At 46.6% G+C, this 27,974-nt stretch overlaps 1 protein-coding gene across 2 annotated transcripts; it reads left to right on the forward strand.

The window, feature by feature from the left end:
• Nucleotides 1–27,944, forward strand: LOC120849604 (methionine aminopeptidase 2). Of its 2 annotated transcripts, none has more exons than XM_040221851.3 (12): nt 1–277; nt 800–910; nt 2,341–2,385; nt 3,300–3,405; nt 5,357–5,462; nt 6,120–6,175; nt 7,850–8,031; nt 8,762–8,856; nt 20,802–20,898; nt 20,966–21,069; nt 22,514–22,629; nt 27,438–27,944. In XM_040221851.3, exons 1-12 carry the CDS (start codon nt 124–126, stop codon nt 27,688–27,690), a joined length of 1,425 nt encoding a protein of 474 aa, XP_040077785.2. In that variant the 5' UTR covers nt 1–123; the 3' UTR covers nt 27,691–27,944. The 2 variants fall into 2 exon arrangements, with proteins under 2 accessions (XP_040077785.2, XP_040077786.2); XM_040221852.3 differs by having other exon boundaries at nt 140–277; nt 2,310–2,385.
• The last annotated feature ends 30 nt before the right edge of the window (nt 27,945–27,974 follow it).

The following is a 27,974-nucleotide window of genomic DNA, read 5'->3' on the forward strand; positions in this document are numbered from 1 at the left end:
CCGCAGTTGCGGCGGTTGCGGCGGTTGCGGCGTCGAGCGGCGCGCGGCTCGCGCGGCGGCGCTCGTTGCTGCTCGAGCCGCGCGAGGCGCCACACGACAGAGATCCAAGGAACTAGTGCAAACATGGCGGCCGTCTTGCAGGACCACGGAGGAAAACATGTGGATGAAAAAGACGATAATCTAGAGGACGGCGACGAGGAGGACGATGTCGAGGACGACGCCGGAGCTCCAGAGGCTGCCAAGAAGAAAAAGAAACGCAAGAAGAAAAAGAAGAAAGGTGAGGCCCTCCGTCAGGCCCCGTCCGGGCCGCCGCCTTCCCACATGGTGCACTCGGGAGCTGCTAACACTCGACCGGTTTATGGGATGACACAAAAACTGCATGCTCACGCCAACGCACACTTTCGCAGCAGCTGCTCGCCACCGAAAATGCATTTTCCTACGCAACGGTACAGCAGTGAACTGACGGTGCAAGCGGTCCGGTCGCATTCTACGAGTGTTTGATTACCGCCCTTGGGCTATAAATAAACAGGTTGGGGACTGGAAAGCACCGATCGGAAACCGCGAAGGGAAGCCCCGGCATATCACCGTTTCATCCGTTTAAGGTCGTAATTTCTGTTCCGCTTTATGGCTGTTTTTGTATCTTCTGCGAAGCCAGACTGGCGCGTGTCACTGTTGCAGCGGCGGACCGCGAAAACGTGATAAGCGATAAAACGTGGCTATTGTCTTACTGGGGGCATTATACCGTCTGTTGTTGGTGTCTTGAGACTTCCCAGAAGGTGATTATAATTTCCTTCTCCAGCACCGCAAGAGGTCGACGGCGAGAATCACGATGGAGCCACGGCTGGAGAGGTAACAGATCTACTCGAGCAGCAACAACTCGATGAAGCCGGTGAAAAGAACGACGAGAAAGGTGCTTATAATGATATTTTCGTTATAAATATATCGCGCTGTTTACATGAGTACACCTGCCGATAACTTGTACCTGATAGTATGTAGGCTGTAGTCTTTTAAAAACATGGATAGTATGCAGGCTGCTGTCTTTTAAAAACATAAAAATGTTGATAGAGACATCAGAAGAAATGGACCTTGTAGCTGAGTTTGACGTCGTCTCTCCCCTTTTTTTCATTATCTTCCAATATGTTGGTTTCTTTTTCCTCCCTATTCCCTGGTTTTACTGTTGTGATGAACATACACCGTCTCGACTGCATGTTGACCGTTTTGGGTCTGGCCAACTTCTCAGCAGCCAATTCGTCGAATATGCCAATTTGTAAGAGGGGATTCATCGAAGGGCAACTTGTCGAAAGGGGCAACCTGTCAAAGGCGATTCGTCGAATGGGTTGAATGACGATCCGAGGTAAAAGTTTGTGGTTCTTTGTTATCTTTTGATTAAATTTTTATTTATGTGTGGACTAGGGACAGCACCCTTCTTAAGTTACAAGACGGAGAGGAAAATCACAAGAGTGCGAAGACAGGACAGTACCTTGAGACAAGTTGAGAAATGTTAATTTCGGGATTGTCCCTTTTGTTTGTTTTCTTTATTACTTTTTGTAATGAGCCACCGCAGACTCTCGCCACAAAGTGGCGTGACTGGTGGGCCAGGTGGGTTAGCATTTCTGCTATGAGCCGCCTCAGACTGTCGTCGCGAAGTGGCGTGAACGGGCGGTCCATCTATGTTAACACATGCCCCAGTGATGCATGCACGACGTAATGATCGCCCCCCACTGCACTGTGAAAGCGGCAAAAGCTGCAAGTTGTTATCTTCATCAAGAAAGAGCATACTGAATGTCTATTGGCGACGTGAACGATCAAAAGCGTCGCTGTGGTCGGCCCACCACAATTGGCCGGATGCTGACTATGACGTCAGCAAAGGATGTCTCATTAAGGCATATAAGAGGCATGTGAGAACTTTGACGGTGTTAGCAGTGTTGCTCTGAGAGCGCTATGATTTCAGGCTTTCACCATGCTCATTACAAACACCATCGAACTTGTTGTTCACAAGGTAAGGATGTCACGAAAGGTAACTAAACGAGGGCGCCACCGAAACATCTCGCCACTAATTACCTACTATAGAACAGATTTTGCTCAAAAATTTCAGGACAAAAATTTTATAGTATGGCTTTGAAACAGCGGTGACCAGTTGGCCTCTTCGACGAGTTGCCCTATTAAGAATTGGCCTATTCGACGAATGAGCCACCACCGAGTTGGCAGTTGACGAGTTGGCCGAGACCCACCATTTCTACATCAGTGGAAATGGGTCTGGATTATCTAGCTATTTGTTGAAATGATGCCCTTCTGTGGTCTGTTTTTAGCGTGTGCCGCTGAGTTCTTTTCTTCTGCTAGGGGATGCAGAGGAAGCCAAGAAGAAGAAAAAGAAGAAGCCAAAAGGTGTGTAATCTCTGAACTTTCAGCTTTGCATTCTGTGCAGTGCAAGAAATGTATTCTCTATAGCAGCCGCAGAAGCTATTTTTAGTAGAGATAGAACTTGGTAAGGTTCAACATTTTACAATGCTCTCAAGCAAAACTCACTAGTAAATGCTCACATTGAGTGCCATTGATTCTGGGACTGTGGAGCCGCGGTCCCAGAATTGCTGCAGCACAATGCAAGGTAGGATAGGCCAAAATAACATGCCACTGCATTGTACATAAATTAGTTTTCAGCTAGTGCAACATTGCACTTGGCTGCTCGTTGCTCATTCATACACTCGTGTTCTTGCTTTCTGTAATGACACAGGGAGGTAGCGCCACGCATAACGGTGGCACACGCTCCTGCATTTTCTTTCATAGTTTCACAACAATACCTGTGCAAAGCTAATAAGTGCAAAAAGATGGTGTCTCTTGCTGAAGTCTGTCATCAGTCCAGTGTCACTGCGGTATTTGGGGATCTTGGTGAAAGGAAATGTGCTCTTGTGTGGTATGCACTTCATTTCTCGAGGGAAGCTACTTGCAGAGGGGCATGGTTTTGCAGGAAAATTGTTGCAATGTACAGTTATGCTTCAACACTTTTTAATCCCGTCTCACAAAGGCAAGAATGGTTGCCCAAATATTTTGTGTATTTTCTAATTTGCTGGAGCATGAGGTTGGGCAGAAGTTTGTCTCAGCACTGCTTTCTAATAGAAAATTGTACACAATACACTTTTTGTGCAATCAATTTCTACTATTGGCAACAGTGAAGACTCCTGGCATGTGGCATGCAACTGCTGCCATTTGAAATATCAACTGACATGGTGTTTAAGTATAAGGTGTCTTGTCTTACTCTTTGGCAGTCGCAGCCAGTAAACTAGAACCTCCTTTTTCAATAGGGCCCAAACAGCAGACGGACCCACCATCAATTCCTATCTGTGACCTGTTTCCCGATGGGAACTTCCCAGTCGGACAGGAAATGGAGTATCCCATTCCAAACGACAGGTAAATTTCTACTTATTGCATATAGAGCTCTCTCCTACATTAAGTAATCTCTTTATACATATTCTCCAGGAGCTTAGGGTTTAGAAAATTTTATTATTTGGGTACTAATTCGCATAATTTTGTATAATGCAAGTCAGGGTGACTAGGGAACATCCCTGGAGTTTCAACACACTGAAAATTCAAGACCAGGGAAACACTGGAGGTTCACATGACGCACAAAAATACAGTGATGGAAGTGCTGCTCCAATTGCGCCATCAACGAAAAGCTGCTATATCTTGCGCCAAACCGCCAGTTTTGCTAAGAACTATGGTTCTTAGCAAAACTATGGAGGTTGCATCCGAAACCTCCGACGCTCAGGAAAACAGACTGGCTCTCCAAAGACAAGGGTGTGCGGACCGTTACGATCTTGGAATTCTCATCTTTCGCTGAGTCGAAACCTCTGCGCTAAATGCTAACGCATTTCGTCGAGAATTAGCGTAACGACAGCAGCGATTTCAGCATCATTTTTTACAGGCTGAATTAACTACCGGGTGTAAAAGAAAGAGGGAAAGAGAGGCCCTATCTCAAATAAAATGTTGTGCTATACTTTATTTTTCATCTATTTTTTTAAATAATCATTGTAAGTTGAACATACTCTTAGCTGAGCCTCATTTCTAAAGAAGGCTGGGAGTTCTTTTTGGCATCCTATCTTTTCCTACTACAAAAGATAGAGTATTGTGCTTCAGTACCAAAAAGGAACCCTTAATCATTATCAAATATGAGCTCATTTAGCAATGCAATCACATTTTCATTTTCAAGTGACAAGCTAACAGATGTTGGCATCTGCTCCAAAAAGCCCCACTGGTTGCTTCAAACCAACATTTGCCTGCTACAAAACCTGCTACGAAAGGTCCGCTTCCATCAGTGAAAATAGTTCTGAGACCCTGGTGCGTCTCGTCTTTTTCTATGCTTGCTTGATCTTGGGTTTTCTTTCTGTATTGTAAAGTTTGTCAGCTTACTCATATCTGTAGTGTTTTCCTTGTCTCCGGAGCGCTTGGTGCAGTTTATTTATTGGCTGTCACTCCAGATGGGCAAGTTTTGAACCACGTACAAGATGTTTAAGTGCGTGAAATACATTAGCATTTTTTGGTTGGAACATATCCTGGCTGCTTCTGCATTAATCTGACCGTACAGTTTGGATTGTATTAGTGCCTCGGATCAGCTTGCAGACACGGTACGATTCTTCTAGCATGGCATACCGTAATCATTACCATCCATAAAGGTGACAGAAAAATTGCGTGGTGCGCCTTTCAGTGCGGAGATAAGGCTATCACATCACGTATGTTGAAGGGAGCATGGGCCTTATCTTTGCAATCAGCTGTCAGTCACCCGTGACAATACGAAGTGACTGACAGCTTAATTAAGAAACACATGATTCATACTTGGACATTTTTGGCTAATGCAGCAATCTCGTCAGCTGAGAAGCGATAGCAAAATGCTCAGAACTTACAACACCCTGTGTTTCTTTAGTTGTCATTGACCATTACTAGATGTATTTACATAGACAATGAAGACAATTCTTGCTCTTTCACAGTCAGAACATTTTACGCTTGTTTGAAGAATCAGTAAGCTAGGAGGGAGACTTCCCTGAAATTTAGACTAGGATATTTTGTTGAAATGCAGATAAGAATGCTTGCACCATTCCATTTCCATTACTCGGCTGTGGTAGCAGATTCGAGTGATTGTTTCAAAGGGTTCTCCTGCAGGAGTGAGCGTGAGCCACCGCATACTTCTACTGTGGCTACACGCGCAGCTTAATCAGGCTTGTGTCTGTTTGTTTGATGCAATTGTACCCACACCAGTAGGTTCTTACTTTGGTGCCTGCACAAATGAGAGTAGATGGAAAGCTAACAATACATATGCCAAAGTGTCATCATAAAAGGTTCCAATATAATGAGGCTGTGCTTGTAGCCGCACGGGAAAAAACCGGATGACGGACCAAGACAAGAAGGCCATGGAGGGCATGTCTCAAGACCAGTACAAGGAGATCAGGCAAGCGGCTGAAGCTCACCGCCAGGTTAGTCCTGGATATTTCATTCAATTCCACTGATTACAGCTTTGGTGATAGCTTACCTGGGGTCAAATTTTGGTTACCGCAATTCGCTCTCGTGGAGCAAGCGAAGATGGCATTCATAGACGGTTAGCTTGCTAACGCAAGTGAAGAATGTGCTTCGTCTGCTAAAAACTGTCATTTGAGGGTGGAAACAGAACAAGAAAACACGTCGTCTGCTAACAGACCGGGAAAAGAGGTTGATCATCTGCTACGAACTAAGCGCTGCGGCGAAGTGAGATCAGATGCGGGCTGAAATTGTGATTGTTGGCTATTTCACGTTGAAAGCCATTGACAGCTTGTACTTCCTTTGCAAATCTAAGTTGTTCTGCTGCCGTACATAAGCGGACATTGACCGGTGGATGAAAGAGTACTAAGGAGAAAAACATCAGGAGCCATGAGACCTCTCTTGCTATTTTTATGTTTGCAAGATGTTCTGACCAAAATATTACCTGATTGTGATCTCGCGAATGGCTCATAAACGTCTCATTGGTTGATTAAAACGCAAACGGTGGTGGCGCGTTCAATCAGCAGCTGAGAACGCTCTCGCTTTCACCTTGACCAAAATTGGACCCTTGCATTCACTGATATTGTCTGGCTCATTGAGTTTATTTTATTTTTCAGACAAGGCAGTACATGCAGAAGACAATCAAGCCAGGAATGACGATGATTGAGATCTGGTAAGTCCATTTTTGACGTGGCATATCGAACCTATTCAATGGTATGTACTTATACTGGTAGTTGAGCTGTTGACGCGGTATGTAAACCATTCCCCGATTTGCACCCACTGAGACGGAATGAAAATGCACTCGGTATTCTTTCCTGCAGTTGCTGAATCCCTAGCTATAGTAATTTTTTACGTTCTATTTGAGTAAGACGTCCAGCATTTAGCATGTAGATATTGCATGTTTTTCTGCGTGCTGTCTACGTGTGTCCCGTCTCCTAGCAACGAAAGGCGACAATGAGCAAAACAAAAATGCAAAACTACATGCAACATTGCCAAGCCACTGAATTCGCCTACTATTCATTTCGCAAAAGGCATTTTCTGCCTTCTAAATCGAAAGATGTTCTTATGAACCCTGTTTTCAAAACAGAGTTTTCCCATTTGAGTAGCATGACCTCAGTCTGGAGATTACAGGGCGTTTTGCTCCCTCATAGTTGCTTTTCACTTCCGACTTGGTGGATGACTGTGCTGGTCTGAGAAGCGTGTCTGGGGCAGTGGTCGTAATTTTGTGGCATGCGCAATTGCTCATTGCAAAGTGGTGCTCATTCTCGTCAATTGACTCTGCTGTTCTGTTAGATGTGGAGGTCAAATGAATTTTCTGTGGATTACCTTTGTATCATGTGGCATATATATTTCATTTCTTGGGCAGGCCTCTTTTGTACAGGCCTCACAGGTTGAAATGTCAATACGGGTCAGGCCAGAGCATGTCGGGCCCCCTGTTGGTGACAACCCACCTCCGACTTTGATTTCCTTCAACTCATTGTGACGGTAAAACACTGGGCATTTGTTTCAATCCATACTGTTGCAGTCAAATTATTGGAGCGCGGCTTTGGCAGTGTTTTACTTGCTAGGCTTGTTATAAAAGTGGTGTGCTGGGCAACCGCCTTCTGATGAAACAAATTTGTCGTTTTCACCGAAGGTGCAATATTCCTCTGGTTTAGCAATTTTAGTTCTGGTCACTTAATGCAACGCCTATGAAGCGAAGATGGTGACGTGACCTAGCGACGCACATGTAGCACTTTTTTGGTTCCTTTGAGAAGAATAAGAGTAACACCTGCAGAGCCTACAGCTCAATTAAACTTTTTAGGCCATTGCAGTATGGGGTAACCTTGGTGGCAGCCTTGGCTACAGGCTAGAAGTGCAGGTCTTTCAGGAATGGTTTTGTTCTTTCGACTTCTTATTTGAAGTTTTAGGGCATGGCATGCAGTACACAAGCACCAACCTTTATCTGTGTGGTAGAATCAGACCCATTTCCAGATACCTGATGCCTCAATAGTCTCGCACATGAGAATTATACTAGGTACGGTGTTTCCGACGTTCGGGGACTCATTTTACTCAGAAGGACACGAGTAATGAAGTCATGACTGTCTGCATGTTGTCCTCGTGGTGGCTTCAGCTCGTTTCACTTTATGTGCAAGCGAAGCCGCAAGCATGAACATGTTGTCCTGAACAGTGCTTGCACTGCACGGTTACACATGCCTGCCAGGGACACTACAAGCCGAAGATCGCTCTTGCAGCTTCTGCCAGACGCACTTCAAATGAAACGAAGTGTAACGACGGCAGGTGCCTATGTTACTACCACATCTGCGGGTCTTATTAATAAGACCGTCTTTTTCCACCCCGATCCCAGCGAGACCTTGGAGTCGACGGCCCGCAAGCTGATCAAAGAGAACGGCCTGAGTGCCGGGCTGGCCTTCCCGACGGGCTGTTCACTCAATCACTGTGCCGCCCACTACACGCCAAATGCCGGGGACCCCACCGTGCTAGGGTACGACGACGTATGCAAGATCGACTTCGGAACTCACATCAATGGCAAGTTGGCTCTGCACTTCGTCACGATCGAATTTTGCAATGTGCATTAGGGTTAGCGCACGAGTTGATGAGGTGCTGCCAACACTCTAAAAAATCTTCTGGACTTCCTTAGAAGCCGGGAGTGGGAATTCAATCTTTGGGGTGTGCTGGTGGAAATTCTGGTGCTGTCGGGAAATTTATTAATGTAGTCATGGCAGTTACTTTGTTTTACTGTTTCAATGGCCAACAACTTATTGACAAGGCTTTTGTAGCCTCAGTTGCCAAGTGATAGCAGTGGAAGGACACAGCACCAAAGAACAAAAACAAATGCTCTGAGGGACTGTTCGGCATTTTATTATGATGTGAAGTAAGTTGGGAGTAGGTGAGAGCACCAGTGTAAGTATTTGAAAACATTTTCATATTCATGTTTTAAAGAATTAGCCATAGTAGTGCAGAGTAGTCTCTATTATTGGGTATCTTTGTTGCAACCTACGATGTGAAGCACCTTTATTTCTTGCTGTTCTACACATTAAAATGCAGTGCAATTATCCAGTAAAGTTTCTGGATTCTCTCTAAGTCTTGTGGGAAAACCTGAGATTGGAAAATGCTAAAAGGAGACAAGCACAAAGTCTCAAATACAGAACTTCTTATTACTTAGATTGTCTAATTGACCTGCCATTAATCGGTGCATCCACTGGCAAATAGAAGGCACACATGCTCACCTGCCTCTGTTTCCACCTTTCTTCCTCAGGTCAGATAATCGACTGTGCCTTCACTCTAACATTCAACAACAAGTATGACAAGCTCCTGGAGGCTGTCAGGGATGCCACTAACACTGGAATCAGGGTAAGGCACCTGGCTCTTCACAGGGGACCACTCTCTTTATGCCTACCCATGCTAGGGCTTGAAACATTGATACAGATTACTACGAAAGTGGAGAACTAGGCCTTGAAACATTGATACAGATTACAACGAAAATGGAGAAGGCAGCTGCTATTGCAAAGTCTGTCGTTATGATAACTGGCGGTATTACTTTCACGTTCATAACGTCACTTCCGAAAGACGTCGATGTAGATTTGTATTATTTTTACTTTGCCGAGAGTGGCCCTGCGGCCTTGCTTTTCTGCCCGAGAAGCTTCGCTTCTACTCGGCACTGAAAATGTCCTCTGCCGAGATTGTGTGTGTGCTCAATTGTCAGGTGATTCACATGAAATAGTCTCTTGACCGTAACAGTTGACCGTAATAATTGAAATTCTGGCGGCTTACGACGATGCCGCAATCCTTCTCCACAAAGCGACCACCGAACCTTGCATAAGACTCTCGACCACCTGGGACACCCAACACCACTTATGAATCCCTGCCCGCAAGTGTGCCAGACTAAACGATTTACAGTGCTGCCCGAAGGGGCACCACCAAAAAATAAGACAAAAAACTCGAGACCGGTCATTGGCACAGACACAGCATCATGGGTATCTTCCTCCTTTTACAGCGGAGCTGTTAAGGGCTAGTTTCCCCAGTATCGTGTCCGCGGACAAACAAATGTCGAAACAAAACTCTGGACAGCTACCGCCATCTATAAGTGACAACAGCAACCAGACAACCGGCTTGCCGGTTGTCTGGTTGCCGCCATCACTCATAGATGGGGGCAACCTTTCCAGCCTTTCCACTCTGGTTTTCTCACCGGGCATCGTCTTGAGGTCGTCCTAGGCGTCGTCCTTGAGGTCGTCCTAGGCGTCGTTCTGAGGTCGTCCTGGACGTTGTCCTTGAGGTTGTCCTCAAGGTCGCCCTAAAAGTCATCCTTGAGGTCGTCTTAGACGTTGTTTAAAAGTTATCCTAGACGTAGTCCTTGAGGTCGTCCTAGATGATGTTCCTGAGGTCGCCCTAGGCGTCGTCCCTGAGGTCGTCCTAGGCGTTGTCTTCAAGGCCACCCTAGAAGTTGTCCTTGAGGTCCTAGACATCGTCCTTGAGGTCATCCTAGACGTCGCGCCTAGGCATCGTCCTTGAGGTCGTCCCACCACAGTACAGCTTCGCTGGTCTTCCTTCTTTACCAGACAGGAAAGGCTGAAAGTTTTTTGGAAATGCATAGTACCTGCCAAGTCTTGCAAATATGTCCGCAAACCTCCCGAATTCCAGTAGAGTCTGCCCATTCTACATGTGCAACCTTAAACCTCCCAAAAAGTGGCTGCAGCATTTTTTGGGGAAGGCTCGCCCCACAGAATATAGCTATAGCCGTCTTGCTATATTGCCATCACGCGTGTTCCTGTGGGTCTGCATCTGATTGGAGGTTTGGTAGAGCAGCCTGTAGGATCAGCCAGGTCAGACTGGCTGGGCCATGGTAGGACTTTGTTTCTTTGTGTTTCTGCATTTGGTTTGGGCAATGACATTATTAAAACGTAAGAAGAAATTGCTTCTGCCATCCCTATGTTGATGACCTCATCGCCAACTTCTTTCTCACCAAACTCGAAATGCCACCTTTCAGGTCGGCTTTTTGAGTACTGTATTCCTTTCCATCCTACCCTGTTCCTAGAGGAGCAGCCTCTGATATCAATTGACCATGTCTTAGCTTTTCTGGAAAATATAGGGATTTTGCACAAATTATTGTCGCGGAATTTCTTCCTCGGTGCACCTTTTCTAGTTGATTTTAGTTTGCCTAGTTGGTGCAGTATGGCCATCAAAGCTCTTGAGCCATAAAACCCGCAAACAGCAACAGCACCACCCCCAGGCAGTTTTCGAGCGCCACTAGATATGGTGTTGTCAGTAGCATTGTTAAGTGTTCAACACAAAAAGAAATATTTGCAAATATTCTGGAAGCTCTATTCGCGACTCCAACTAACTATAGGTGGCGCCACTCATTTTTCAAGATGGCGGGTTTAGTGAGGGTCAGAGATGCGTGCCGCTGTTGAGCCTGTCTAGTGTGCTGGCTTCACTGAGCGACATAAATTATTTCTGGTAATACGAGGAAGTTAATGTTTTATGAGCGCAGGTCACCTCTTCAACCTGAAAACAAGAACGGTGTTTAGCGTATTAATTACGGAAGGATGCGCGTTTTAATTCTGGAGCGAAACCGAAACTTACCTCTATTTTGGATTTAATTTCTCGACAGAGGTCTTAATTTCGGATTCTTTCATGACTCAAGATGTGTCTCACATCGTAATTATTTACTTAGAAAAGTTGTTTGCGGAAACTTTATTTTGTGACATACTCTTCGATCCAGGCTGATATTCGTAGTTGTTGAAAAAATCAGTGCTGATATCTGTGTGTTCTCGCTGCCTTTTTCTCGCTCAGATAATTGTCATGGAGAATAATGACAATTATCCCAGCACAAGAATAAGAAAATAATTCCAATTTTTACAATATGTCCACGAAACGCATAAATTAATAAGCGCTGCTCTCACTGCAACAACCCAAGACGAAATCCGAGTCAGACAGCTGAATTGTGTGTGTGCGTTTTTATAGCACCGCGTGACGCGTAGGACTTCATATTACATCCAGCGTTTAACTGTTTGTCTATCTTGATAACTATGTCAGAGTTTTTCATATGCTAAAAAGAACTCAGAATTATACCTTTCTGGAAAGACTATTATGGTTAAATAGATTATTCTCGTGATCTTGGCGTTAATTAGAGGCATACATTGCCGTGATTTGTATTGATAATAATAATATTAAAATTCGCATATTTGAATAAGTAATTCTTCAAGCTCTAATATAATTTGTTGCTTATGATCTAATTTTAAACGCGCGAAGAAATATGACAATGAAAACTGTGCTAATTATCGTCACTGGTTCCAATTGCTGCGTTTTAATTACAAATAAAATAAAAAGAGTCTAAAATCAGTGCAAACATTCTAGCTAATGTGAGAAATCCATGTAAAATTACATTAATTGTGGGTAAAGTATATTGTGCTATCAAAGTCGTGACATTTGACAAGCGGCGAAACGTCCAAAGTCGCCGCCAATATACTTCCAGACCAAATGCCCAAAAGTTAAAAAAAGCTTTTTTTTAATACTAGTTTTCTTATAACATTTATTTACTTTTGTATCTCCTCGCCGTCGTTATGCCAATCTCAGACTTTCCAGTTCGAAGGGACGCCTACCTGCTTGCACGTCTGCTCACTGCAGCATGTTTCGTTGGCGTTGGAAGCCGGTGAAACAGTAGTGAGTTTTAATATTGTGTATACGAGCGAACTCAAGCCCTGTGTGTTTGCGTTAGTTTTGCGTGTTCCACACTGCGCGTGCGCGGAGCCCAAAATTGCGGTCTTGGATGGCGCATGGCGATGAGGCGTACGCACAACGTGGGGCACGCAACTCTAACGCAAACGTACACCGCTTGGGTTTGCTTCTATGCGCAATAATAAAACTCTCCAGTAAGGTACAATCCCATACCGGCTGCAGCACTACGTTGGGACAGTGAAGAGTATTGTTTGCTTTCGGAAACGACACTTCGCGAGCCATGATCGCGAGCAGTTCCGCCGTGCCCGCTGAGCAGGAGAATCGGGGGACCCTCACTAGAGCGCTTCCCGTTTCCGCCACGGGAGGGCGAGCGCCGAGCTGGAGACGCGAATATGGTTATGTTTCCATGTTTCGTCTAGTAAAGGTGGGAAGCTTGGAATTTGTACAACTTGTACCTGGAATGTCAGCGTCTGGCTCCAACATGCTGCAAATCGCATAGCATGAGTTCCAGCAAATGCACAAATTAGGCATCGCTTGACCGTCGTTGATCTCATGGACCTTACCACTGCGCATGGCCCCGAAGAAAACAGCAGGTGATGAAGACCGTGCAGAGAGTGTCGCTCACTGCGTTATGACTCTGCACTGCTATCCCATTCCTCACATTGAAGTCACATCATACAGCCCCGATGGAGCGTTCATTTTTTCCTTAATATACTTGGTGCGTGCCGATCGCCAGATGTTTGTCGCCCCAGACGACATGCCGAAAACTGTTGTCATCACTCCCTTTGGACTTAATGAATTAACTGGAATGCTGCCCAAACCTTCCGAAGGTTTATTGAGTAGATACTCCGAGACTGCACCCTCTGCCGTGCCCATCTTGATGACCTCATTGCAAACTTCTTTCCCGCCAAACTCGAAACACCACCTTCAGGCAGTTTTCGAGCACCTCACTGCATAGATATGGCATCGTCATCGACATTGCCATGTGTCCCTTAGGCGTGCCAGATTTGGAGTTATCGCAACATTGCATTAACAAGAAGATTATCAGTTCTCTTCCCTCAAAGTAGTGGTTATGCAAAAATGTTCCTCGCCCACCAATGTTACGACAGCTATTGCAAGCTCCTCGGAGTTGTCAACCTCCACTGGTGTTTCATTTTCTATTCACGATGGACGTGCAACATGGGAGCAGCTACGCCAATCTCGTGGCAGATGCGTTGTCGTGGCTCATCATTGTTGCCTCACAATACCCGGTGATTGACTTTGCTGTCGTCGCTGCAGCCCAGAAAATGGTTACTTTGCTCTTCAAACTTAGTTCGACCACGCACTCTATGGAGCTGGGCAAACTGCTTTGGCTGACGTGCAACGCGACTGTATGGTGCGTCATTCTAACAAAGATGCCTTGTCCTTCCCTTCCTGCACCATTCCGTGCTGTGGCGTTTGAGGCATTACATTCATTGTTGTGCTCGGGCGTTCTAGCTGGAAAGCGTGGCTTGTTACCACGCTTTCCATTTGGTTTGACATAAATCTTGGAGTTCTCCTGCGGGCTCAAACACTTGTTTCCTGTCTGTGATTTAAATTCGGCAGCATATTATCGATTTTCTGGACTTTTGCCATTCTTGGTGTGAGGTTCGATCATATCCATGTGGACAGACTGCCAAGCAGCTACCACCGTTGGAGGGCCGGAGGTAGCTGCTTGGCAGCTACCTCTCTCACGTTAAAGCTACACCTGTTAATCTGCATTCAGGTCTCATTGGATTTCACGTTTTGAAATTTTATCCACCATCACGGTAGATTGCAGACGCGCGTTCGAGCCATCACTTTTCTCCGAGTCAATGTCCTCGCTCGGCTTCAGGTTTGCGAAAACAATCGCAAACTTCCAAGTTTGCCAACGAGATCATGAAGGCAGCATTTGAGCTGCACATATGCATGAATCGGGCTGTCATTCTGCCGTACATACATCTTGGCCTCGGAATAACAATTAATGGGGTTGTTTCATGCATGGCCACTAAGTTGGACTATGATAACACTTTGTGTGCCGGGCAGATTCTTTGCCGCGGCCTACAACAAAGACTGTGGGCAATACCAGCACAAACGGTTTGGCATTGAGATCGCTTAATCAGTGTAGAGCATTGTACGGAACAAACATAAATGCAGGTGTTTTTTCTGCACAGCGCTGTGCAGATTCCTCCCAACTTTGGCAAGTGCACCTCGCATCTTGCATGCAATCACCACATCACATGTCCTCAACAGTAAAGTCAGTGACAGGTTAAAAATTCACTAGGCGGTCCGCCTTCAATGCAAGCTTCCTTCTTTCGATAGTACTTCAGTGGCAGTGCAATCAAAGCTTAATGGAAGCCTGTGAGCATGTACCTTGTTAGCGCACTTCTAATTCACACTTTTTTTCGCCAAAATCTGTGCGCAAAACTACATGTGCATTCCAATCGAAACCAAAAACCGAAACTCAAAAGAGAGGCACAATACTCGGTATAAGGTGACTAGCCCCATTGCCATCATGATATTGTTTGTTTACATTCTGTGAAGATGAGATTGGAGTGCTGGTGGAAATTATCTAGGGAAAATTGAACTATTTACAACTAACTAGCTCAGCTGGGGGCAGGTGGAACAGAGGAAAATTGGGACTCCCTCCCTCGTGGCTCCGGCCCAAAGTCCAAACCTTGTCCCCCAGCGGGTCAGGTGTTATGTGATGCCGACAAGGTTCAACCAGAGGAAAATTGGCAACTCTCTTGCCGGGGGGAGGAGGCGGGGGGGTGATGTTTTTTTTGCTCGATCCCCCAAAGGTCTTCCTGGCTATCACCTTCATGACCTGGTGATAAACGCATTGGCTGGGAAGGGGAAATAAGGTTTTTGTTATTGTTTTTAGGCCAGGCGGCGCAAGCTACAGCCTGTTACAAAGGGTACAGCTGTTATTATCCATCCTTTCCCATTTTGGTATCTGTATCACATGCATTGTCTCGTGTCTACGGGCTTGTGTCTGTTGCTTTAAGGGGGGACACGGGCTCCAATTCCCGATTTTTTTTTAAAAAGTGCATTTTTCAAATTTGTTATATCTGATTTCAGAAACTAATAATGCACCCTTCCATAAAATTTCATGCCCGTACGTCGAGTATTTAAGCAGATATAAAAGATTTTCGACAGGTCGGCGACGCGCCTCCTATCCCCGAGTCGTTCCGTCGCGCGATCGGTTGACAATATTCGCCATTTTCAAATGCCGACCGCTCCGCGCCCATTTGGCCTACCGCGATGTTGATACCCTCGTTGGAAGCGTCGTTTCTTCGGGCTTTTATGACGATAGTAAACTTCGTTCGAGAGTAAGCATGAACAAAGCCAGAGCCCTCTAGTTGTCGGCTATATTTGGCTTAAAAACGAAACTCAAGCCTGGATTGGTCCGTGACACCCCACGTGATCCGCTCGCCCGAATTGTTGTTTCGTCTCGTTGCTTCGGCCGAACGTTCGCTTCTTTTGCTTGCTCGTTATATATTTCTCACAGTTTTATCGTTTTATCTACGGTCTCGTCGCCGCGATGCCGGCCGTTAAACGGCATTCCCTCCAAGCCTTTGGAGCTCGCCGCCGTTCTGTGAAACCAAGAGGCTCGTCAGGTGGACGCGTACGATGCGCTAACCCTAACGGAACCACGTCGGACGCGTCAGCTGCTTCGCTCCCGAGCGCGTCACCATCTCCCGGTTCGTCGCTTCAGGACCTGACCTCTGAACAACCAGCCGACGTTTCTTCGTCTCTTCCTGAAGATTATGAGGTTGTGGAGGAGCTCACGGCGATAGAGCGCAAGATCTCGCTACTGCAAGAGAGCGATCCCGCTTCGGATCCCACGGACGCTCCCGCTGCTCCCGACGGTGCCCCAACCGAAGGTTATCGTCTGGTTGCTTTATCTGCCATCGAGACACTGGTGTCCGCTCTTCTGTGCCCAGTGTGCTGTGGATCAGACCTTCAGCTAAGCGAGAGTGGCAAGGGAGTTCAGGCGCAATTCGTCGTCGTCTGCCCAGACTGCGGGGACGTTGCTCGGACGCCGCACTCGTCGACCATCGGACACTCGCGGCAGAATGAATTGGCAGCACGGATTTCTCTTGCGTCTCGTGAATGTGGAATCGGATACACGAAGCTTACAAACTTTTTTGCCGGTATCAATGCTCCTTCGCCCATGCATCTCCGATCTTGTCAAGATCTGGGAGAAAAGGTCCACGACGCCTCAGTGAGAGCAGCCAGCAACGTAATGAGCAAGGCAGCAGAAGCTGTACGAGAAACACGCGAGTCAGATAGCGGCGATTTGATGGACGTTTGTGTGACATACGATGGCACTTGGCATAAGCGTGGGCACACTTCACACTTTGGTGTTGGAGTTGCCATCGAGCTTGAGACTGGACTAGTTTTGGACTATTCTGTCCAGAGCAATTATTGCCATGGATGTAGCCTTGGACCTGCGCAGGGATCTGACAGCCATGAAGACTGGGCTGAAAATCACAGGGCAGTATGCCAGAAGAATTTTGCTGGGTCTGCAAATGCGATGGAGCTGCAAGCAGCAGACGAGATCTTCCGTCGGTCCGTCCAACTCCACAACCTGCAGTATGTGACAGTGCTGTGCGACGGGGACAGTAAAGCCTTCAACCATGTTGCGGGACTTGATCTTTACGACAAGGGCATGAGGAAAGAAGACTGTGTGAACCACGTCGCCAAAAGAATGTATGCTGGCATGGAGGCCCTAAAGAAAACAAAAAAAGGTCTCGGTGGAAGGGGCAAACTAACGAACCTTGTCATGAAGAAATTGACCAGCTACTATGCATCTGCACTGAAGACCAGTGCCCCAGACGTTCCAGCCATGCAGAAGGCAGTGTTTGCCAGCCTCCTCCACAGCTACTCCACCGATGAAGAGCCCCGGCATCAGGCCTGCCCTCATGGAGAACATTCCTGGTGTCACTTCAATCGCCAGAAAGCGCTGGAGGCAGCAGGAGAGCCGACGAAGCCACAGCCACACCGCCCTGCCTTCTCCAGAGACATCGCAAAGGAGTTGGTGCCCCTCTACAATAGACTCTCAAGGCGGGACCTACTCGAGAGGTGTGCTAGGATGGGAACGCAGAACAACAACGAGTCGTTCAATGCTCTGGTGTGGAGGTGGTGTCCCAAGACGGATTTCGCCTCTCGAAGAACTGTGGAAACTGCCGTGGCTCTTGCCGTCCTGGAATTCAACCTGGGCCCCAAGGGCTTTGAGAGGGCCCTTCATGAAATGGGAATCGAACCCGGAAGCCACCAGGTTCAGCACGCTGACAAGGCCCTCCAAGCCAAGGTCTCCAAGGCGAAGCAGAAGGCCCTCAACTCTTCGAAAGTGGCCCATAAGCAAAGGAAGCTGGCAGCAATCGCCAAGGCACAGAGGGACCAGGCAGCCGAAGGGGAGACCTACTCTGCCGGCGCCTTTTAGTGGACACAGACTGGGCCAAACTAATAAAGTAAAGGTGCTCAATGTTTGAATGCGTTTTTCTCAGTTTCACTTTTTTGCTGCAAACTTTGTAGCAAGGAATCTATCGTTTGATGGTAAACATATCCAGGTGCCTCGTTCAAAGTGTTTCTGAACTGAAATTTACTGGGGAATTGGGCTATCTACTTCATTTTGTTTTAAGTTGAAGTCATCACTGAGAAAAAGTGACATTTTGGCAAAATGGCATTCAAAGAAAGTGCATATCATTTTTGGAGACAGAATTTCTCTCCGAAATCTTTACATTTTAATCATACAAATTAGATAGCCCAAAGCCACATACCCTCTACTTCATATCCAAGCAATAAAAACAGTGGTTTAACATTTCATTTTCATACGATAGATTTCCTAAGGAAAGGTGCCACAGCCTCATACACAAATATGTAACTTTTTACATAATTCTCCTATAGAAGTCAAAGTTTGCACAGTGTCCCTGCATCTGCTAATAAATGCACTCTCCAAATTTCGTTAAAATCGGACGAGGAGTTCAAAAGTTAATAATTACGCCAGTGTCTCCCCTTAAGATGGAACAACGAAAGAAATTCCACTAGGAAGCTTTATTTAAACTAAAGGCGATCACGCTGGAGGGAAAGGATAACAACAGAGCAGCACTGCGTGGCCTCGCGATCCCAGCGACCCTTCGAGCTCGCAAAGTGTTTGGAGGACGACCCTGCCAAAGGAGACAGTCGCGTGCTCGAACAAGTGCAAGAAGCTCAGCGCATGCTGCGCCATCATAGCATTAGATCACAGTCACCTGAGTAACCTGCAGGCAAAGGACGCAGAACGCCACAAGTTAGTCACTGGCGAGCGACATAAACAGCCTGTACAACAACGAGAATGATGTCCTCACGAAAGAAACCATGGAGAAAGAATTGTCATTCCCGCCACACTCCGAGAGTTTGTGATGGCGATTTTTCACGACAACTCGGGACACATGGGAACGGAAAAGACGAAGGAACTCATCCTATGAAAGTTCTGGTGGGCGACCTTGCTCAAAGACGTGCGTCGTTACGTACAGTCCCGCCGCACATGTCAGACGATTAGCATGCGCACAACACGGAGCAAAGGCTGCTTAAGGCCTCGCGCCATCCCGGTGGAGCCCAACATGGTTATCTCACTGGACTGCCTCCGTCCAGTCGACACGAGCGAAGACAGGGGCTATGTTCTCGTATGTGTTGACTACGCCACAAGATACATGGACGCAGCGGCTGTACCAAGCACTGCATCAACGCACTACATGGATTTTTTATGAACCGATGGATTTCTCTATTTGGGTTGCCGGAAGTCATCATTACAGATAGAGCACAAGGTTTTGTGAGCAAACGCACGACAGCTCTCTATCGTCTCCTGGGAATGGAACACGTCAACACTCCACCCTACTGGCCACAGTCGAGCGGTCTCGTCAAAAGAGTGGTTGGAGCAGAGTTTTGAATGATGCGACGCTGGCCACAAACGTCAGCGAGGACAAGCACAGTAACCGGAGCCGCCTCTGGATCATGCATGGAAACAACCCGAAGCTTCCGGGAGAACTTAACATCGGTTCAGTCAATGAAGATGTATCCGACAGCGAAACGCTTCACGAGCTCGCCAAAATACGAGCTCGCCAAAATACGAGACCAGGGCCGGCCTGCGGGCAAGTCAGTGGTACTCCAGGCTCCGGTACAGCAGGGAAAGGGGAACTCCAGATATTAGAACAGGAGACACCTTTCTTCTCCAGAGCGGCACCAGAAGCGCTCCCTGGACACGTGGTTCGACGGACCCTATGAGATAACTGACTCCCTCGAAGACAATTTGGTTACGAATCGCCATTTTTCGCCAGCATGGAAAATTAAATATGAAAATAGTCAACGTGGAAGGGATTCGACTCAACGAGCGGGATCTGAATCCGGCAGAACTTTTCACCATGGCCGAGGGACCTGGTGATCTGAGGACAGATCACATTTAGACGAGGACGTGTCAGTGTCACGCACCTTCCGCGTGGAAGCCACTGAGCCTGATAGACAGAGACCCAGACAGTCGACCAAAATTTCATCCAGACTAGGCTTTCCCCTGGCCAAGGCAAACGCAGACAGGCGTCGGGTTTCAGCTCCTCGAGGAAAAGCCCCCTCCCCGAGAGACGGACTCCTGGACGGTCGCCGGACGGACGCCCGTACGAAACGGACGGGACGGAAGCTCTACCTTCCGCCATAATGTAGCTCCAGTTAATAAACATCTTGTTAATTTTAAATCAACCCCAGTCTACGCCTTAAGCCTACAATCACCTACGAACTCCTAAAAACTAGACAAGATAACCTGACAGGTGCATGCTTTGCTTACTGCTCGTGACTGTACACAAATAAATTGGTGCGAGCCTCAACATGTTGGCCTCGAGCAACCGAATCGATGGCACCGCAATCAATGCAAAAGAAAAACTGACTCACATAGTTGCGACCGTACGTGGCCTCACAGCAGATATGAAGGATGCTAATGGTTTGGAACCAATTTAGAGCTCTTTGTCTCTCATGAATAACATGAATTATTATGAAATGCAATGTTTCATGATTTAGCATCTGTGACATGTACAACTACCATACTGCTGTGTACCAGCGTAGTCTCAATGGGAGCTCTTCCAAATTCGCATTGTGCGGCCTGTTAGCCAGGCAGTATTTTCAGATGTTTGATTGGCTGCCTTATAAAAAATCTGGTCAGAAAAATTGGTCAATTGAGGTGAGTTTTGTTCTGGAAAATGTGTTTGTGTCATTGAACTGATGTGCCAACTTCAAATTAAAATAGTGAAGTAACCATTTTGATGAGGGCGTTAAAGTAGTGAGGCGGTTATTTTGACTTTGGGTGTCTAATATTCACGGCCTGTTTAGGACATTAGCGGCTCATTGCGAATTGTGTCAAACCTTAGAGAAGGTCTCTTTAAAGGAGTTGTCACATGATGTTTGTCTTTAGTAGAATTACGATGTTCGAGTTTTATTAAGGCAGCAACTTTAATAACAACTTTTTACTTTTTTTTAGCCTTGCTTGTATGTTTGTGTGGCCTGATTGTTTCAATGGCTATCAAGCTTTGTATGGCAGACAGCGCAGGGCTTTGCTATTCTCGTGAAATATCACATCGCGGTCTCTCTTGCCGCAGACTGCCGGGATAGACGTCAGGCTGTGCGACATCGGCGAAGCCATCCAAGAAGTGATGGAGTCCTACGAAGTTGAACTAGATGGAAAGACTTACCAGGGTGAGTCATCCTGACCACGCACATTTTGCTTGGAGGGTGTTACTTACCGCATTATCTTTGGTTGCAGTGAAATCGATCCGGAACCTGAACGGCCACTCCATTGGACCTTACCGCATTCACGCGGGCAAGACCGTGCCCATTGTGAAGGGCGGGGAGGCAGTCAGGATGGAGGTAATCTGAATTTGTTCTACTTTTGTTGGATAGTGTTTGTAGCATTGCTTCTAGAACCTTTTTATTGGCAAACTTAAGAAATCCTCAAAAGCAGTATCGAGCACAGTATCCCAAAAGATTGTCCACCCCACTCCGAGACCCAAATGGGGTGAAAAAGACAGGAAAGACACCAACTAAATGTACGAGACAAAAAAAAAAAAAAAAAAATTGTGAAAAGTGCTTATTTTTGTTTCTCAGCCGCCTACGTACACATCAGCTGCTCTAGAGCAGCATTTCCCGAGCATTATGTCGCCAATGGCCCCCTAGCTATCGTGGGGCCATTTGCGAACCCCACTGACACCAATGTGTCGCATACATTGGGGAACTGTCGTCACCACAAATCACAAAGAGCTCCTTCCAGCCGCATAAAAATCTCGTTTGTCATCAGCATCTTGTGGACCAGCTCAGAAAAAGTGGTCTCGGAGTGGAAAGTGGTAATGGCAAAGCATATCTGAGTGCTTTCTTCGAGTAAGCGTGTTGAGAAAATAAACCAGCAAGGGCAATCTGGCTCGTGAGAACTTTGTCTTAGGTGCAAGACGTTCGATTCAATGATTTTACCTTTCTTCACTGTCTCACCTTTCCCTTGGGGCTGTACTGACCAAATTTTGAGAACTGTCACTCTAGTCTGTGCCACGAGCGTCGAAATATTTGAAAGGCAATGGCAGTGCTGGGTCAACTCGCTTGCCCTCGAAAGTTGTCAAAGAAGAGCTGCAGTTGCTTTGATCAACAAATCTGACATTGCTAATCCTGCTGCACTTATTGTCTAAATCCAGGCCGCATAATTTTTATGGTCACTGAAGAGGTGGGAATGGGAGGGCGGAGCTTTAGTTTCCCTGCCTCCAGTGCGAGCTTTTTACCTTTGACAATGCTTCAGAGTCTCGCATATCACAAGCGCCACGCGTGCTGCCAAAGCATGGTGGAAGGCATGGCTCGTGTGCTGGGGGCTGGACGTTTGAGAGATATGCCCAAAAGAGGGTCTATCATTTTTCTTTTTTAAAAAAAGAAAGTTTAACAGAAACTGTGTAGACTATCATTCTCTTTATTGCACTCATGTGGAATCACTCAAGTTGTACACCTGCATTTAGTTTCCTTCTCAGCTGCGTGACACCTGAAAGCAAAATATTTGTCATAGAACGTAGACGGAGTGCTTGCATGCTAATTGGCAAGACATTGTAACCTGATTTATTTTTAAGCCCGCATAATTATTGTTTGTTTCTCTTATATTTACAAAAGCTTTAGGAAGCTTGGGTCTTACATTCACTGCTGAATTTGACAGCAACAGCAAATGTTTATTAGTGATTGTTTTGTATCAGTGTGCCCAGGGTAAGTTAGTTACCCTGGACAGGCTGAGTCAAGGAAGATCCTCCAGAAGACTTGTCATTCACCAAAACCCTCCTCTTGACAGGAGGGAGAAGTGTATGCCATTGAGACATTTGGCAGCACTGGCAAAGGTTATGTGCACGACGACATGGAGGTGTCCCACTACATGAAGAACTTTGATGCAGGCCGGGTACCCCTCAGGTGAGTCCTGCTTCTTGAGGCTGGCTCAAAGATTTTCTTTACTGGAATTTTCTTGTTGTTATCCTAGGCCTACAAACTACCTTGCCTCACAATGCAACATTGAGCACATGTTCATGCTGGATGCAACAGACCTGTTGAAGATATTACTTATAGGTTAAATTTTATGGCTGTGGTGCTTTAACCAAAACTGGCTAACAGTGTGCTGAACTAGTAGATATTTACATTCCTGGCTTTATTTGTATTTAACCTAGGCACTTCCTGAGTATTTCGGCCTAATGCTGCCTCAGTGCCATATAAACCAAAATGTCTTCAAAACTTAGTACTACCGTAAAGTCCCGAGAGAACGCCCGCACCCGAGAGATCACCCATCCCATTTTTTTTGGCTGTATATTCGTAGCATTAAAATTCAGAAAAATCGCCCACCCCACAATTCCCACTGAGTGTCGATCACGCGATGTGTGTAGGGAATCGCATTAACCATGCGATCTGCGATATTGTTATATATGACAAGCATGTTCGCCGTGGGTTCTGTCTTGTTTATCGCAACGCAACACATTAATCTGCTGCATCCACAATCTGCGGTATCTGTTCCCATGACATGTATGTTTGTAGCGGGTTCCTGTCCTTTTGTCCACGATTATCACGCGCGATATTGGTTCCCGTGAAACCGTAGTTTATAGCGGGTTCACACACATTTATAGCACTGTGAAGTGTGCATGTGCTGCGTCCGCATTCTGCAGTATCTGTTCTCCTCAATCTGCAGTATCTGTTCTCGTGACGGGAGAGTTTGTAGCAAATTCCCACATACTTATCGCACCGTGAGACCCGGATTTGCTGTGTCCACGATCTATGTTATCAGTTCCCAATTTGCGCAGTTTGTAAAAACAGCCCCCCCCCCCCCACATCCCACATCCCACCCTTTTCATGCTTATTGCCAATTTTTTATGAAATATTGTTGTTGCATTCCCAAACATCGCCCACCCCATATTTTCAACATTTATCTCTTCACTTTGGGTGGGCGTTTTTTTGGAACTTTACGGTAAGCATAAAATAAATTTTACTGTGGGAATGCATCTAAATTTCAGTGTCATTATCAAAACTTGTGTTTTTGAGTTCAAATTGAGGGATAATTGACCGTGCTGCAATTATTTTTGCGGCACGGTCAATAATGCATTCCTTGTTGTTGCCTTGCACCAACAAGGAATGCATTCTTCGTTGCTGAACTCGTAAATGATTGCCAGCTCTGGTCACACTTTCTACCTCTGTAGTATTGGTTTAAACATGCGTCTGTTTCTTGAATACGATTCCTGCAAAAGTCTGATTCCATGAGCTGCTTCAGAGCTTGGGTGCTGTAGAGCCAATAAATGAGCCATGTTTCAGGGTGGCGACACCTCGGCCATCTTGGTGCTTGAAATCATTGTTGCCAGTTATCTGAAATTGCAGGAAATGTTCTTCAGTCTTCCAGAAATACTAAAACCGTCTGCAACCGAGCAAAGTGACGTCGCCCCATCCTCTTGACGCTGTACCTAAAGCCGAGAAAGTCTCATTTCCGAATCGTAACGATAACCAATTGCGCCCGCCCTGCACTAGGCATCGAAATGGCGGTGGCCACGAGAAAATCGGGGAACAGAGTGTCGGTACCCTGAGCATAGTTTATTTAGTGGCTCTATACTTGTAGTCACCTCAAGAACCGTAGTAGGAAATGTACGGCTTCTCGCGGAACATTACTGAGTTACCTTTTTATGTGGTGAATTATTATATAGTCAAGCCCAGTTATAATGAATCCGCTTATAGTGAATTAGCGGTTACAACGAAGAGATTTTGATTTCCCATTCCCATTTATGCATTTTCAATGCAATTTGGGTCCAGTTTTAACGAAATAAATTTTAAAAAGCCTCAACGGAGAGAACAAGAAATTTCGTGCTGACCGAGTAAAATATCTATCGATTACAATAATTTACGACCATTCCGGTAAATTTTAAGCAACAAAACCAGTGAAATTTCAGCTGCCAGCAGCCTCCACAGCGTGGTCTACTCTCCCCTTCGCATTGCCCCTATAAGATTGCTTCACCGCACTACCTCATGTGGTGCCGTGTGTTTGAGGCTCTCTAAAACAAGCGAAAGAGAAAAAAAAAAAGACGTCGATTACGGCATATTTTTTGGTGGCCAATCATCGTTGTCTCTTTTTTTTCCTGTCACGTGATATGATTGTGATACGACAGGTACAACTGCTAGAGGCGCCAGAGTTACATCGGACTCTGCTGGGGTAGCTAACGCGCTGTTGATCCGTTCGCGTACTCGCGAAGCATTTGCAAGTAACACTTGTATCGTGCTGACGCCATCCTGCTCTGCTCCTTCTGCGGTCTTGATAGTTCTTTGACCCTGATTTCCCCTTGACAACTTTTAAACTACAGACTTGAACTATTAGACTTCCACGGAATTGGCTCGGGCCGCCCCTGCCTTCTTCCAAATCACCAACTTGTCGATGATGTCCAGTTCCGCGAGCCCCGGGATAATGGCGAGAAAAAGAAACGAGCTGTCCTTGAAGCTGAAGCGCGCCATTTTGGACGAAGCCCGCAGGAACGTCGAGAAGACCGATATTGTGCGGTCTACTTTGTTTAGCAAGATCAATGCCATTTTGGATGACGATGTTGGTGGCGGGGATTGGAAAAGAATCCGAGGTGCCTCTGGGTTGGTGGCACCTCGGATTCTTTTTTGACATAGAAGCGGCACTTTACAAGTGGTTTGTGGATACCCACGCAAAGAACATCCCGCTGAGTGGACCACTCGTGCTAGGAAAAGCCAAAGATTTGGGCTTTGTTCTTGGCCAAGATGACTTCTAGCCAGGATATGTGTGGCTGCAACACTTCAAAGAGAGGCACAACATCACGTGCAAGAACATTGTCAGTGAGGCCGCGCCCTAAGACAATCGGTCATTCCAAAAGTGGATGGACAAGAACCTGGAGTGCATGCTTGGAACATACGCCGACAAGGTCATCTACAACACGGATGAAATGGGACTGTTTTTTCAGCTGCTGCCGACAAAGACACTAGCGGCCAAGACTGACAAATGTGTAGGAGGCAAAAACAGCAAGAACAGCATTACGGTGCTCATCTGCGCAAACATTAACTGTTCAACAAGCGCGATCTGCTGGTCTTCAGCAATGTGAAGAAACCACGAGGCTTCGCTAAGGTGCTGTCCATGCCGGTAGCAAATAGGAACAACAGGAATGGCTCGTTCACACTTGCGAAATACACGCTCGCCACCGACTGGATTCGCTCGCCAAAAAAGATCGGGCCGTTCACATTTGTTGCCGCCTGCGGAGTGCACGGCGTGAGCGTCTCGCAGTTTCCCGAGCTGACAAAAGCTCCCAAACCTTCTCCTTGCCCGCGCGCGTCTCGTTGCCATCGTCGCCAGCTCATCAGCGGGGATCTGACGTCAGCAAGCACCACTTCCCCTGTGCGTTCAGATTGGCTTGCGGCGAGAAAAAACTTTTTTCCGACGTTCAAAATTGGTCCCAGAGTGATCTTGCTCTCCGCCGAAAATTCTGCCCGCTTTCGTCGTCAGGCGTCAGAAATCTCGCGGATCCGGCCGCCGGTTCACAAGCGTGAACAAGGCAGAACGCCTGGATGACACAAGATATCTTCAGCAAGTGGCTCACAGAGTTCGACAAGACAATGGGTAAAAAGAAGCTCAAGGTGTTGCTGCTATTGGACAGTTGCAGCGCTCATCACATCAGCGTTCACCCGAGCGCTGTCAAGGTGCCATTCCTGCCCCCAAACATGACTTTTTAAGCTGCAACCAATAGACCAAGGTGTCATCACAGATTTCAAAATGCTTTATCGGCGCTCAGTGATCGAGCGTTTGCTCATTGACATTCACACCGCTAGCGAACCCAGCCAACCTGAAGTTCTCGTTGGTGTAGGCCGTCTTCTTTGCAAGCGGAGCCTGGAGGAACATTAAGGCAGGCTACCCTCCACTGCTTCCAAAAAGGTTGCTTCTCGAGAAGCAGCAGTACTGAGTGGAAACCTGCTGGAGACAGAGCAGTAGCAGCTGATGGTGCCACAGCGGCGAAGTGCTTGGGGCGGCTCTGGGAGTCTGCCAGAGAAGTCGACCTCGTGCCTCCTGGCTTGGACCAGATGGACTTCGTCTTTGCCGATGACAACATTCTCGCTACGGAGGACGTGTCTACCGAGGACACTGCCTCTGACGATAAATGTGACGACGACCGCGCTTTGCTCGCTGCCTGTGACCACAGGAGCAGCCATTGCTGCAGTCCACTTGCTGCGAATGTATTTTGGGGGTTCCAATCCGAACTTTGACTAGCAGCTCAACGACATTAAGGCCACTATCCTTCTACGCGTGTTCACGAAATGCATGCAGGGAACCTTGGATGGCTTCCTGCAGAAGAAATAAACATGTTTCCCGAGGTGATCCATTTTATATATTATGTTTTTTAGTTTGGTTATAACAAAATAGCGGATACAGCGAAGTGGTTTCCAGTTCCCACCGACTTCGTTATAAACGAGCTAGACTGTACGTGGGTGAACTTTAGATTAGCTTGCCATTATTTTATCAAGACGTACACATTCCAAATGCCAAAAGCATAGTTTTCTTCCTCAGTCAACCAAATCTTGTAAGAACTACTTCGGACAACGCATAAATAATGCGCAAAACTTTTTTTTTTTTGTGGTGAGTATAGGTTCCGACATGTAGAACCTCTTCGTGCTCATTATCATCAGTAGCCCTGCCTGGTTTGAAATTAACTTCCTTCAACTGAGGCTTCTTTTTCTCGTCTTGTGCACAGGCTGCCCCGGTCCAAACAGCTGCTGAGCGTGATCAACCAGAACTTTGGGACGCTGGCGTTCTGTCGTCGCTGGCTAGATCGCCTGGGCCAGTCCAAGTACCTGATGGCCCTGAAGGATCTCTGTGACAAAAGCATTGTGGACCCGTACCCTCCTCTGTGCGACACCAAGGGGTGCTACACAGCACAGTTTGAGCACACCATCATCCTTCGCCCTACCTGCAAGGAGGTGGTCAGCCGTGGAGAGGACTACTGACCCCGGCCTGGGCCTAACTCTTGTTTGCCTTGGCTTCTGCTTCAGAGACTTCCTTGGCACACAGTGCCCGATTGTTTTCTTTGTTCCTGATTTGGTTTATGTAAGGAGCAGCCTGGAAATGAAAAAGAAAAAAAAAGAAACATTGCTGCTAGTGTTCTCAACAGAGGTTGCATTTTTTCTAATTTTTTTTATTCTACTTTAAAAGGAGGGTTTGATTTGTTGTTGTTTGGAACAAGATAAAGGATGGATCCCTATTTTGGGTTGGTTGGCGTGTCTTTCCTAAT

This window comes from Ixodes scapularis, unplaced genomic scaffold (genome assembly GCF_016920785.2).
Source record: "Ixodes scapularis isolate PalLabHiFi unplaced genomic scaffold, ASM1692078v2 PGA_scaffold2__306_contigs__length_199485367, whole genome shotgun sequence".
Lineage (NCBI taxonomy): Eukaryota > Metazoa > Arthropoda > Arachnida > Ixodida > Ixodidae > Ixodes > Ixodes scapularis.

Bases quoted from the DNA above. Each gene is read 5' to 3' on its own strand.
- LOC120849604 (XM_040221851.3), top strand. From the start codon at position 124: ATGGCGGCCGTCTTGCAGGACCACGGAGGAAAACATGTGGATGAAAAA. The intron at 6,176-7,849 runs GTAAGTCCATTT...CCCCGATCCCAG, and splicing joins ATGACGATGATTGAGATCTG to CGAGACCTTGGAGTCGACGG. The intron at 8,857-20,801 runs GTAAGGCACCTG...CTCTTGCCGCAG, and splicing joins CCACTAACACTGGAATCAGG to ACTGCCGGGATAGACGTCAG.